We start from the raw sequence: 15,350 nt of genomic DNA on the forward strand, positions 1-15,350 counted from the left end.
CTCACAGTAATAGCCAAACCTCCATCTCAACATCTGTGTGGCAGGGGAGTTATCTCACTATAAAGGAAAGCGAGGGGCCTTACCTGCCCATTCACTGGAAACAGATGTGAAGCATTTCATTTCCTTCCAGCTAATTACAGGCACACATACACAGAAAAAAACAAAAAATCAAGATGTCCACGAGAAAAGGCTCCCAACAGATCGCACAGGGGAACTCTCATGGCCCAGTTATAAATAATTTAGCCCTAAGTGAAGTCCCACAGAATTTTTACATTAAGGAGACTGATTCAGAGACATAAAAATGCCACTGAACAGTTCATAGTGGCATGATCAATTAGTATCATGAAGATTCATAATTTGACCACAAAACACTACAAATCTGCACTTTTTCTAGTCACAAAGATTATAAATGCTTATTTGGAATAATATGCACCAATAAATCAGGCACAGTAAGACCAGGAACATTCAGGTAAATTTGGATTTCATATTGATTGAAGTCACCCTTCTGGGCACTTTCTGTTCTTTTCCCTCCCCAAATAAAATAATGAGCAATTATGGCATCTCTCATTCTGTCATATCATGTCAAAAAACAAAGCCTAGTAATTAAGACCGTACCCATTCTTCTGCTCCTATCATCTCCACACTGCAGGTTTTCCCCACAAAAGAAGAAAGTGCATTAAACTTGTGCCTACAGGCAGGTCTTGCACCCGTGCCAAGGAATTTGACTCAGCAAGGCTTTCCTCCATGCCAGATCTCAATAGTAGTGCGCCCCTGACACAACCCTTTGTGCCCATGTCAAGACCACAACAGAGGCCTGGAGGTAACGCCAAGACTTCGAGTTTTCAGCGGCTAGAAACCTACTCTACAGCAGCAGGACTTCTGGTTAGTCATCAATCACCACTGGAAGGGCTGTTTAATTATCTGGTTTAAAGGATAATTGCTTTTGCTGGCTCTAAGTTGTATGTCGTTATAAAGTCCAGGGTAATTAAGAACCTCTGGTTTGAAATGTTGCTCCCTGTTGCAGCTCACCAACTGCGGGTAGTTGCCATAGGAATGCAATGTTTATTGTTTGGACATCTATATTATATTTCCATGTTCCACATTATTCTGATTCGGAAACTTATTTACATTTATATATTTGGCAGACAGTTTTATCCAACATTCCATTCCATTCAAGGTACACATTTACACTGTAAAAAATAAAAATAAAAGTTGAGCCAACTTAAAATTAAGAGAACTGAAAAATCTGAGAGAACTCAAAAATCTGCTGAAGCTGGTTGCCTTAAAATTTTAAGTTGGCTCAACTTTTTTTTTTTTTTTTACAGTGTGGGAATCAAACCCATGACCTTGGCATTGTTAGAAGTCTACACTTTAAGATAAGGAAAGCTCACTTCACATTTAAATTTAGTAACTTTAAGTGGAATTATCTTCATTTCATAAAATATTCAAATATTATCAAGATAAAATCAATGAGGATAAAAACTGCAGGCTAGTTAAAAATAAATTATGGGCAATAAGAGTCATCAAGCTTGTTATACTTCAAAGGTCATTTACCGTTGGTTGATGTATTTATTGTGAGCAAAATTTACATTGGTCACAATATTTTGCATAAATTTCACTAATGGCACAGCACCTTAAGGATACATTTTTTCCTCAATCAAATTTACAGCTTTCTCGTTTTTAGTGACCATCAAATACAAAAGAGTAGTTCATGTTTTAAACAAAAAAGTAGACATAAAAACGATAAAGTCTTTTACATTAAAAGTCCTCCTTTTGAAATATACTTAGCATTTATTGCAAGGAGACGACTCTAAAGAGAGTCACTGACAGGATGAAATTGCAGTTTCGGTGTTTATGTGTGGGTGGAGGCAAAATTGCACTAGGCCAGTTTAGTCTGAAAACCACAAAAATTCGTTCAAACCAAGAACAGTTTAGTACGAGCATGATACCGTTACTATTTTTCAAGTCATCTATGCCCACAAGACATGGATCACCGGTCTACTGTTAGCAATGAGTCAGTTGCATGAATCAATTTTTCTACATTTTTTCATCTGGTTTTTAACACTATAACAATGGTCAATTCATGCAAAGGTAATAAACTTGCGTGAGCTATGATTCACGACAGTATAACACTACAATGCAGAAAATATTGTAATAGGTTTAAGTACACTTTTAAAATAGGGTCTAGTAAGCATTTAATGGTAACAACATAGGCCAAACTGATGCGCTGTGGTGATTTAAATCTGGCAAAGCACTTAAACACACAGGATTCACATTCCTCCTTTATCAGACAATAGCTTAGGTGTCTTTCCCACTGTTCATACCAGCATTCATCACACTTGCGACTCGGTCAAAAACACTGTAAACTTTGATCAAACAGGAGCCCAAAGCAGTTGCAATGGATATAGGAAGGGATAGATATAACAGAACAGGTTTAAATAAAGTGAGCAAAGGCACACAGCTACTCCCTTGCCGTTGGATAAAAGCACATAGTTGAAGGCCTGTGGTATCTGCACCAATCATAATGCGCCTTACGCAAACACAGTTGTCTGCAATAACAGGTTTCAGAGTGGGATTGTACTTTTTCCATTAGAGGACTTTGGCATGAAATATGCAGCCTGGAACCATCAGTTCCTACATGGAAAACATTGCATCAAAGCACTGAAACTTCTGGTCATGGAAATATAAATGTGAGATGAGAAGTTTGCAGTGTGGGATGTGGTTTTGGCACCATCAAGAGCAGGTGGCTCCCTAGTAATTTCATCATTTCCAGTTTGAACATGTTTGCTCTTATAATTTGGTACCAGGTATGCTTGATACTGATCAGGTACGCCTGATACTGAGCGTGTGGCTGGATCTCTTGAGCCAACTGCCTGACATTTGCACCTGGATACATTATATGTATACATCATTATCTACCTTTTTTGATTGAAATGCATTACAAAAGCAGTAAGGAAATATTGGGAAGGACTATGATATAATTCTGAAGGGGAATAACTAGATACGTTGGGAGAAAACACAAAAAGAAGTGAAACTCTAAAGAAACAAACATGGGAGTCAATAGTGCAAATGTGACCCTGGACCACAAAACCAGTCTTAAGTGTTAATATTTCAAAATTGAGATTTATACATCATCAGAAAGTTGAATAAATAATATTTCCATTGATGTATGGGTTGTTAGGACAGGACAATATTTGGCCGAGATACAACTATTTGAAAATCTGGAATCTGAGGGTGCAAAAAAATCTAAATATTGAGAAAATTGCCAAATGAAAAGAAAAGAAAGTTTGAGAAAAGTTGTCCAAATGAAGTTCTTAGCAATGCAGATTACTAATCAAAAATGAAATTGATATATTTACGGCAATAAATTTATAATATCATAGGACAGAATTTGAGGGAGGGAAATCTTAGATTGCCTCTGTGTGCATCTATGGTACAGGAAAGACTCACAGGAAAGCATTGGGAAGGGGCTTTTGCCTCTCATAGATAATTAGGAATTTAATTTCCCTGGCAGGACAATAAATCGGCAACTTGGCAATAGAGATTCACTGTTGACCCTAAAATCAATGCACTGCCACTTTTGGCCATGCAGATATCCTCTACTGGAAGAGAGATGCAGATTTCCTCTCTTATCATACAGCACACATTGAAAGGAACCAGGGTCTGTAAAGTCCTTCACAGAGGACTTGAGATAAATGTCAATTGCCATTCTGCCAAAAGAAACACAAATAGCATATTACCGGCAAGAATTTGGTCAGGTAAGATATGATCTTTCTACAGCCACATCCTCACCCGTAAGCCAACACAAGAATTACCTCACATCTCGACTCTCTCATCTGAATGACAAAGAAAAGCTCTGCTTGCCAACGGCCAAGAGCCAGAAGTGCCCGGCTCCTGTAGAGGAGCTGTTGACATGCTAATGTACATGAGCCTCCTGGGTGGCTCAACTAGTTTTATCTGTGGCCTCTTCGGTTGAACCCAGCAGGCAGAGTGGTGTAGAGAAGGTGGCAGATATGCTGAATAGTGGCCCGAATGCTCAAAGGGGCCAATCGCAGCACAGCAAACCTTGACAGACCCTGGCAACCACTTCAAAAGAAAGTATATTACCAACAGTGCACTCAATCACCGTATCCAGGGGACACTAGGTCAATGGCTCTTGTTAAAATGTCACTTAGAGGCACCTTTACACTTTTGTTTTGGTAAACACTGCAAAGCAAGTCTTTGTGACCTTTTATGTTCACCGAAGCCCAGACATAAAGATGGGTTTACCTTTTTGGTCCTTTTCTTGTACAAAATCAAATGCACCATCGTCCATCTTCCCGTTTTTATTTTCCTTTCGCTTTGACGTATACTGTGACCTGAGGGCACTGAAATTCTTTTTTCTTTCTCGGCATGATCTCAGTGGTGTAATAACAGCCTGGGAGAACTCGCATCCTATGGGGGTTTGCAGGAGGCTTGGAAAAAGTAGTGCCTTTCTTTCTGGGGCAAGCTGAGGCTTGTCGTAGATTAATGGAAGAGGAGGTCTCTGCTGAGAACTCCATTCACACGCTGTTTTCACAAGACAAGCAAGACACTCTTTACAACCTCATCTTACCATAAATATCCAGCAAGCACTGACAAAAGTCACCTATGATGACAACATGTATTGAATGATATGGAAATGTTGATATCATGCATGTAGATGGCAGTACTTAATGCATGTATAAGGTAGACATACTGTAGACGTTTAACTAAAAAAAAAGTACAAATTTAGGATAGACCAATATTAGATTTCTAGATGCAGTAAATTGATAATTATTTTAATGTTATGACTGAAAGCTTATGAAGCATTTAAAATAATTAACTGTAGTTAAGTTTTTTTTTTCTACTAGTGAATTTAGGCATCAAAACTTTATAATGCTGAATGAAAAATGGCCAAAGATTAAACACTGTTTTTGTTTTGTTTTTATAAAAAAAAAAAAAAAAAATAGATGAGAGCAAAGGTAATCTAAATGAAAAAAATAAAGGAGCATATGGTAACCAATGTGTTTCCAATACATTGTGGAGCTTTAAAAATAAAAAAAAATAATAAATAAATAAACACGTAAATAAATAAATAGTTATGTTAAACAGAACACATCTTTTTTTCTGTTTTGGACAAATATATACAGCCAATTATGCATAACAATACATGAGCCATGCTCTAGTTAAAAAAACAAAATACATTCAGGTTGTTGCCATACAAGTCTTAAAATGTCAATTGTTTCCAGACAGACAGATAACTCTAAAATCATTCAGGGGTCTGAGACACTATTTAGCACTTCATAACAGAAACTAAACTCAAAGCACTTTCTTACACTAAGCATTATGTTAAAAGCCTGTGCACATTACATTTAGATATATTCACCTGCAGTGCACATACGCTATAAAATTTATCAATATGCATATTCTCTAGGAATCGAACCCCTGATTTTGGTGCTGATATGCTCTCCCACTTGAGCTACAGAGACATTTTTGAAGGTGATAGCGTTCTAACAACCAAGTCATCTACCCGTCATCCATGCATTAAAATGGCAGCAATATAACAAGCTCTTCTACTGAAGCAACCCTCTGGACTGTTCTCCAAAAGTAGCATGGTAAAGCGTGACATAACAGATCAAGAAAAGAGCTTAAATTTGTATTTATGGGTCTGGGTGGTCAGATTAAGGGCACATCTTATGAAGCATCAAGCCGCACAATGACTATGAACACTCATGTCTGCACTTGCAAGGGTTACAATACCAGCTGAGCTGCAGCCGTGTTTGGAGTCTGCCTGCTGCTCTATCACAGACAGCTGGCAAATAAAAGATGAAGATTCCCACAGTGATGTACCACAGGTTACCTGCAGATGAAGCGTAACCAGAGGGACGAATTGATCGGTGTACGGTCACAAATACGGGTGGGAACAATCCTCTGCAAATTGTATTCAAAAGACCAACATTTTGTGTGTACATTTAAAATAAAGCATGTATTTATAATACAAAACAATACTATAAAGAGGTATTTCTAAATGTCAAGTCAATATATCAGCACTTAAAAATGCGGTTCTAACCACTTTAACCTCAATCCAAACCACAGTCACACTTCAAAACAAATAACAGCAGCAGGCTATTCTCCATATGTGCCATTACGTTTACATTCAGCCATAGATAAACCACAGCATTTACAATAAGAGCCAAAATATTATCTAAACCAAGCTAAAGCACTAAAAATGAACTTTTTTCATATTGTGCATCCAAGTGTAATGGATCACCGAAAAAGAAAAGACATATGCGCAGACTTCATACTGCCCATCTTTTGTTGACTGAATTTTTTGTTTGTTTGTTGTTAAAGATTTTGCCTTTCATGCTTGCTTTAAACTCAAAAACAATTGGAACTAGCAACCACAAGGTTATGGGTTCAACTCCCAAAGAGTGTATGCACTGATTAACTAGATCAATTAAATTCAACATTAATCACTTTGGATAAAAGCTTCTGCCAAACATTTTACTCTAAGAGTCCTGAGAGGTCTTAGATTAAACTAAACTCCTAAAAATAAAGGTACTTTATTGGCACCCATAGTTCCATGATGTACCTTTAATACTCACGGAACCTTACATTGCACTAAAGGCACTTAGTAGAAAGAGTTTCTTCTGATTATTAAAATGTTCTTCACAATAAGAAGTAAAATGGTTCTTTAAAAGGGGTCATCGGATGCCCATTTTCCACAAGTTGATATGATTCTTTAGGGTCTTAATGAAAAGTCTGTAACAGTTTGGTTAAATTTTCTCAATGGTAGTGTAAAAACACCTTTTTAAACCTGTCAAAAACAGCTCTTGTCAGAGCAAGCCGTTTTGTAGCATTTTCCTTTAAATGTTAATGAGCTCTGCTGACCCCACCCCTCTCTTCCAAGCTGCTCTCTGAGGGACTGTTTACTTTAGTTTACTTTACTTTTTATTCATTGTGAAACTTGCTAATTATCACATTATTAGGATAAGATTCATTAAAAACCCTTATACTCACTTCTTCCGTAGGTGAAGCTGGATCACAAATGATTCGTGCGAACTTAGACACATTTAGGTAGATCAGGGGGCGCATTCCCTTCAAAAACAAACATAATCCTCTGCGTCTTCAGTGGCTCAGATGTCAGGAGTAAATGACGACTGCTTTATTAATTATTACAACCAACAACAGAACGCCTCAATCACTTAATCTGAGACATCTTGTCTACCCCTGCACCAGAGTCGACACAATGGCTGACAGCTCTGATCACTCAGGGCGGGTCTAAGGTAAGACGGTCTTGTCAATCAACTATCGTGGGAGCAGCCTGTACAGAACTACGTCATCCTGACAGGAATCTCAGATCAGCCTGATTTGAGAAAGGGGATTTTAAAATAGGGATTTTATAAAAACCACTGGGTGAATTTGTATTATTATAGGATAGATGTGTACACACACTTCCAACCAGAGGTGGAAAGTAACTAATTACATTTACTCGTATTACTGTAATTGAGTGTACTTGTGTACTTCTACTTTAAGTAATTTTTAAAATCTGTAATTTTACTTAAGATTATTTAGTTTGAAGTATTGTACTTCGCTACATTTTAAAACACATTTCGGAGTAAAAAAAATTAATTAATACTGCAACTACTACTCCCTGGAAACTACTGCAGTAAATAATGGGCAGGAGAACAAACTGGCGCTAAAATCACAAGAACGACGCAGACAGACAAGACAGGCGTTGTGGTGCAGACCCAGCTGAAAACCAAACCCCGTCAAATTCTGCTGAAGTTGAACTCGAAGGAAATGAAGTGAACCCCTGGCCATTATGCTCTATTACGCAGTGTAAGCTGTGTTTGCCTAGGGAGACCAAACTAGCATCTTATAAAATCTCGACAGCAACCCTTCGCAAGCATGTAGAGGTAAGGTAAATACTTACATCGTTACATTGGTGGTTAAAATGAAGCTTTGACAGTTTAGTAAAAGGTGTTGCACAAATTAGCCAAAATGACAGTGGTTGAGGGTGTGCGATATATATCGTCTGCAATAATATCGTAATTGTTGTTTTAACGATGTGTGATTTGACATCTGTATTTTGCCAAAAACCAAACAAAACTCTCCTACTGAGTGCTGTGAAATCTTAGACTTGTGCGTGCGCGCATTTAGAGTGCCTTCACTGCATGATTTAGTCTGTTAAAATGCATTTTGAATGATCACAAAATTGAAGATATAGGGGCAGAAAATGTATAGGTATTTATATCATTTCATATAGTAAATCAATTTCAAACCGAGTGCCGTTTTTTCTCCAAAAATCAGCATGATTACATATAGATTTTTTACAACAGTTCAATAAACAAGAAGTTAATTCCGAGACTTGCGTTTTAGACACCATATTGCCTGTTTTTGCTCTATTTCAACAACAAAAATAATTCCAAACAGCCACCATAGCACGGTTTTGCTTCTGAGCAACATAACGGTGTTTCGTTCCTAATTGAATCAACCGTTTAAATGATTCGGTTCAATCGCAATGACTCACTTATTAACAGTGACTTGCTGACACCTACTGGCGGTTTTAATTTCACATTTAAAGTATCTTATATATATATATATATATATATATATTTTTTTTTTTTTTATAATAATTTCATACGAGTATTCAACATTGAAACTGCAGGTTAAATGCATTCATGTCCTGTGTGTAAATACATCTAAATGCCACTTCAGGTGAAGCTTCGGTGTTTCCTCTGCATTGCAAAGATGAATTTTGTTGATACGGATTTAATTTGCCTGGTAACAGCCCAAATTTCTTATTCTTCTAAATAACTGATTCATTTAATTAAAAACAACTAGTTTGAGATTTATAGGCCTATCCCAAACTCAGTTCCTGCTCCAACACACACACCATGTAGTTTTCAAATAAGCCAAACAACTTGTAAAGTGAATTTTGCATCTGATGACCCCTTTAAGAACCGTTCACTTTTGGCCAATCCAAAATGGCATTGTTGCGTATACCCCACTTTAGAACATTTGTTTTTAATGGCATAGCATTTTTTTTTCTAAGTTTCCATAAATGTGTGATTTTACTGCAATAATTCAAGTACCTAGCATTTGCTGAATGTAACAGACCATATTAGGTTGCCATACAGCTCACAAACAAGATATATAAAAGAGCACACTGAGACCATTAATAATCTCCTGTCCTCACAATCTCATTGAACATGGGCCCAGTTATCCCAGCGCTGTGCGTTAGATTCCTCTGCGCTTACTTGGAAGACCACGTGGGTGTTAAATTGAATAGGATGGCTGGACTACATCTAGATATTGCATAAGATACAGTAAATGTGGGCATACTAGGGAGGCCAAGACGGTGAATGACAACAGAAATGTGCTTGTAACTACGGTCTGGAGCAGTAAACCCAATTTATCCACAGGAATCCAGACCTACCTTAAAATCCACCCCAGATGAAGTCAGGGTATACTTGTGACTCTCTAATCAGAGAGACATCTCAAAATAAAATATGTCGTAATGCTAGATATCATGGGACAAAGCTCCAACACTTAAAAGGCTTTGCAGAGTCAAAAACAGAGCTAATAATAACTACCTACTTTTAAAGGGATGATGCAGAGTAAAATGAAAGTTCTGTCATCACTTATTCACCTTTATGTGATTCTAAAAACTTAAAAACAAAAAGATATTATGAAGAACAGCTTTTGTCCATATAATCAAATTCAGTAAGGTCCAAAATGACATTAGACCCCATTGACTTTAATTACATGGACCAAAAAAAAAAAAAAAAAAAAAAAAAAAAAGAGGAAAACTCAAAATATCTTCTTTTGCGTTCCTCACAAAAGTAAATTATGTATATTATGACAGCACTTTGTGAACTATCCCTTTAAATCATGGCTTTGGTATTAAGTAAAATTTATGATAAAACCATTTCCAACTAACAAAACTGCATTTGCTTAAGTGAACTGAAACTTTGTTAATCGATTACTGCAGGACTACAGCTCTCAGAGGAGTTTCCTACTTTTTTCTTCATCTCAAATAAAGGTCAAACAAGCTAAAAGCAAAAGGACAGTGGGCGTGAACCCACTTACAACCCTTCTTTATCATCACACAAAACTTCAACGACCTCACAAGTAGCCAGTTTAACCCAAAAATGGCATGCGTCAATAAATTGCAAAGAATCGTCTCTCAATTACCAAGCCATTGATAGTTAACAGCAGGGAGGGAGCAGTAAACTAAAAGGTAACAAAGTGCTTTTATTGGGGTTTTGTCAGTGCTGATTGATACTTATGACCCTGAAATTCCAGTAGGACACCAGGGATGCCAATAGCAACTGAAGCCCTAAGTGTTCAACTGAATGAAATGAACTCTTTGTCAAATCTTAGGCAGGCTTGTAATGGAAAAAACACATGGCACTGCTTCCATTTAATTCAATTATGTTGCAATTGACACAGTGGTCCCTGAGATGAAGAAGCTAAGATCTCAAATTACCAAAGGCGGTGGGCCCCTGCCACACATCAGTAAACTAAGAGAGGTTCATGTTCACTAGTGTCTGAATGATAAGAGAGGGATTATACATGACAAGACTTTCCGTTAGCATGTGATGCAGAGGATTTTTGAAGGATTCAACATCAAAGGCTTTCCAAGGCATCACTAATTTGAGCTAACTAGTTAAACTAACTCCAAAAGGTACAGGAGGGATGTACATGACTGTACAACCTGCTAAGAATCTCTCCTCTAAAAAAAGTGGTTTATGGTAGTTTACGATCAGTGAAAGTAAATTTCAAGGAACAGCTCAACAATAGCTTACTGTATAGTTCAACTTCAAGCAAAGTAGTGCAGAATTACAAAAGCTGATTTACTTTCCGCTTTGTGGTGTTAAAGTAATTTCACATGCTATTCCACTGGATCAATTCCAGTCAGTAACTCTCCACCTACATGCACAATAAAGTTCAAATTAATCTACCAGCAAGCTGGAAATAGTTCAGTATTACAGGTACAAAGAAAGATTTAGTTTTTCACATTAACTTTCAAGCCTACTCATTAGATTGGCTGATTTGTCTCATTGAGACAGTTTATTTTAAATCACAATATAGTTTATCAAACTGTTGCTGTATAAACATCAAGTTAATGTCATAATAAAAACAAGAATTCAAACAGTTTTCACATGGGTGTCAATTACTTTGCAAGTGCCTTACACAAACATTAAGAGTCAATAAGCAAGTCTACGCAGAAGTTGTACTTTTATGTGATTTATGAAAAGCATAGGAGAAAAATGCAGCCTACAAGTATTGCTTTAATCATGAAATGAGAAAGGAAGCAATCACAGAATAGGGTTAGATCATGCCACCCATAATCAAGATAACCCGCTTCCTTTCTCACTTACAACTATAATAAACAATAAAAAATAGACTATGCAACTATAACATAACACATATATCAGTTAATTAAGGTGAAACAAATGAATGTGCATGACTGGATATGAAGTATGATGTCATTACATTTAACAGTAGCCTATCTTATAGGATTTATACAATATATACAACATCAATAATAAGGGTTTAAATTCAGAAGCCATGACTTTGTATAAGTTAGTGTGCAGTGAAAGTGCTCTAAATCAATGAGTGTTAAAGAAATAAAGTTAATCAAGTACACAGTCATGCAAGACGCCAGTGAGACCAACTATGAATAGCTCGTTTCTATGGATAAAATTAGACTAGGACTAGAACACACATGCAACACTTGAGTCGAGCTTTAGATTTGTGTGTGCGATCAATGCAATTTAACATAACGTTCACGTGATACAATTCGCGACTTACTAAATGCTGCAAAAAGAACGGAGTGAAAATGAATGGATTATATAAAGTTTTGCAAAGTAACTTAGTGCGTGCATTTCCATTGATACAGTTACCTGTTACAAAATGGCAGGGCAGTGTGATTTTAAAAGTCTATAAAAATGCAGACGAGTCACTTACATTAAACAGATGCGACGTAAATATCAAAGGGATGATAAAAAGAGTGAGTTTATGGGCACGTATCCCCATCCCCATTTCTGCCAACCCAGCACGACTCCAAACACGCCGCTGGGACAATCAAAGTTCGTCACTTGAAGCCACTGAGAATTATATTCGCAAAAGTTTGAAGCGTTTCTTCTACAGCAAGGCCGTCGTCGCTTCTCCGTCCCACTCTTGGTGGGACTTCATTTACCAAAAAAGAAAGAAATCCGTCTGCTGTTGAGTCCCTGTGAGATAACACGAAGAGAAACCGATGGTTGACTTGTGAATATCCGTTTTGTTCTCTTGGTCCCACTTTCCAGTGGGCAGCAGAAAGTTCAGCATGCACTGCCTTAGCGGATCACTCCAGTGCGATGATGTTAAACTGTTGACGATGGCTGTGGCTCAAATCCTAGGGAGATGCCTAGGTGGACAGCATGTTTGAGGTCTGCTCAGTCGACGCGAAAAGACACCCGGAACGTATACGATGCCCAGAAGTATGTCGCCCAAAAATGTTGTCTTGATAGGCAGCTCACTAGGATTTGAGACACAGCCTACCAGCGAATAGCGTATAAAGGCGGAATGGAGTTCCAGGAGCGGGATCTCACAGCTGGACTACGCCTCTTCTAAGGGGAAATAGCCTACTACATTAATGTTTTTAACAAAATGAAAGTTTACATGAAAATGCACAACATATGTTTTGTACTGGGACTTTACAAGATGTCTAAAAAATGCAAATAAGCTCATTTTTTTTATTAAATATATCAAACCCAAATCCTACACTATAGGCTAACAAAATTAATCTGCAATGCCTGTTGTGTAATTTATATATATATATATATATATATATATATATATATATATATAAAATAATAAGATAAATATTTAATAAAACATTTCACCTCATGCCTATTAATGCTTGTAACACCAAGCGTGAATACAAATGGGACACTTATAATAGTAAAAATTTAAAATAATAATTGTTTAATAATTTTACCTGTGTAGTGCTGATTTTAGAGATTTTTTTAGCTATTTAAAATGGTATGGTGTGAGGGGTTATTTGACATCATATTTTAAAACAAAACCAATGACAAATAATGAGAAAGCATCTCACTTACAGCTCTACATCTATTAATCATCTATGGATCATATTTGCTATAAGTAAAATGTCACTTCAGCTGGATTACAAAAGATGCGGAAAGACATGTTAATAAAGTTGATTATTATAATTAAATGTGTACAAATTCTAATGTCTATTACAGTACTTTGGTCATAATTTTTTTGTATTATTTGTTTTCTGAAAGTATGGTTGTTTTGTAAAGTCACCATTATTCAAATGTTAAAACAAAAGTTATCACTTTTGATTATGATGCCTGTTCATGAGCTTAAAGTTTATTGTTTGCTATTCAAATAAATGTGCTCTGGTTTAAATCACTTTGTGGCAGTAGCACCACCAACATACGATGCTTTTAAAAAACTCTCTGCTGAAGATGTCAATGTTGATTACAGCTGGATATTTTTATGGTTTGGCCCAAAAATACCTCTCTATGTCAAAAATGTAAACTTGAGCTACATCATATTTGTTCAGTTGACATATTTTCACATTTCTCTTGGCAGACTCTTCAGCACAGTCTTTATCTAAAGATCTATATCATCCTGGCACAGCTAGCATAAAATAATATTGACCTCCGTTTTCTTGAAAGAAAGAGCAAATTATACATCTATAAAACTGTGAAGCCACCAGCGATGGTGACTGCCTATCTTTGGCTATATTAGAAACTCGCTCAAACAAGAGCATCAAGAAGCATTTGGACATCATGTTACAATGTAGTTTTATGTCTATAAAACATCAGTAGATCCATTTAGTCCATTAAACTAATCTGAAAAGTAGTTTCCCACTCCCCCTGATCACTTCTGTCATCTGTTCAGCCATTCATAATTTTCTCCAACCAATATCACAAGGACATCTGCACAGGATCTGTTTACATGCCCAGTCACAACCATAATGGGGACAAAGTATGCCTCTGTCTTGCGGTGAGTTTATAGAGCAGCTGTTTTTAATTTAGACTTCATCTGCCCAGCTGGATTTCCTCTAGCAACTCCAAAACAAGACTGTAGAGAATGATTATTGAGAAAGAAGTCAAGATGCATCACTGTATCTGTGAAAATGCAGATGCACGTTGCTTGCAACATGAAATGGATGTCAGATTGTTACATCTGACAATGTAGCTAACTGTAATTAAATAATTCATGCTACAGTCCTTTTGGATTAACTTTGTTTGAGCCCTCACAGCTAAATTGCCAAAATGAGAGTTTGAGACGGAAATTATGCCTGGAAGGAACACATGAATATCGGAAAATAATCTGAGATAACGTAAAAGTAAAACATTGAATAATTTTGTTTATTATAACTAGTATCTCATTAAATTTACAAAACCAATATCAGGTGTATTTGGTTAGCAGTGCATATGCATATCTAAACCGTTGTCTCCACCTGCTGGAAATTATAAGTAACTGTTTTGAAATACAGGGTATAGGCTTGTCTTTACAAAACAGACTGGATAAGTACATTACAAAACAGACTGGAAAACGCTAAAAAGTGTTTTCTTTTGGAAGGGTATACATCTTATTGTGTCATTCCCGTTGCAATTAAGGTCTACATCAATATGCATTATGGCATGTCATCATAAAAATATTAATAGTGACAAAGGATGCATGCAACATTTTTATTCCAACATAGCACATAAAACTTTTACGATTTGATGACTGTTTAATTTCTGTTTTGAGATACAGTCTTTAGGGAACTTTTGCAGGCAGGCGAGTTAAGCAGCCTTTCAGGAAAGTCAACTTTCCTGGTTTATATAAAGGAAGTGAAGAAACTTAAAAATAGACAGAAGATGAGTAAGGTGTGCTTAATGCAGTCAAGCAAGCCTGGCACTTGTGTTTTTGACATCTAATGTTCTTATTAGCCTATATGTGTTCAGACTAATCTATTGTATCCTGCAACAAGAAAAAAAACAAAAAAAACATGACGCTTCATAACACATTTCAACCATCATGTCATCTAGTCGCACCAGATAGTCACCAACTGCATGTTGACAGTAAAAACAAAGGTCGCAGAAGGATAAACTTACATAAATATCCTTTTTTTGCTGTACAGCAGGATATACAGTGAATTATTATTATTATTTTTCTATCCACACCACATATTTCGAAAGAATCTATTTAGACCTAGTGTTCGTAATGTGTATATTTCACTAGCTCCGCTCACCATTGCACAAACAGTAGCCTACTATTTAGCTATTCCTACATTAAAAAGTTCAAATTCATAAAATATAATTGATTAATAATTC

General features: G+C 36.5%; 1 protein-coding gene across 14 annotated transcripts in view; it reads right to left on the reverse strand.

Annotated features, from left to right (window-relative positions):
- Positions 1-12,314, reverse strand: part of LOC306860410 (basement membrane-specific heparan sulfate proteoglycan core protein-like) — a 112,905-nt gene extending 100,591 nt beyond the window's left edge. For all 14 annotated transcript variants that reach the window (XM_079402108.1, XM_079402105.1, XM_079402101.1 and 11 more), the window contains exon 1: positions 11,980-12,314. In XM_079402108.1, the coding sequence (XP_079258234.1) occupies positions 11,980-12,054 (75 nt within the window). In that variant the 5' untranslated portion in view covers positions 12,055-12,314. The remainder of the gene's footprint in view (positions 1-11,979) is intronic.
- Between the last annotated feature and the right edge of the window lie 3,036 nt (positions 12,315-15,350).

This window comes from Barbus barbus (genome assembly GCF_936440315.1).
Source record: "Barbus barbus genome assembly, chromosome: 41".
In the NCBI taxonomy this organism is placed as follows: domain Eukaryota; kingdom Metazoa; phylum Chordata; class Actinopteri; order Cypriniformes; family Cyprinidae; genus Barbus; species Barbus barbus.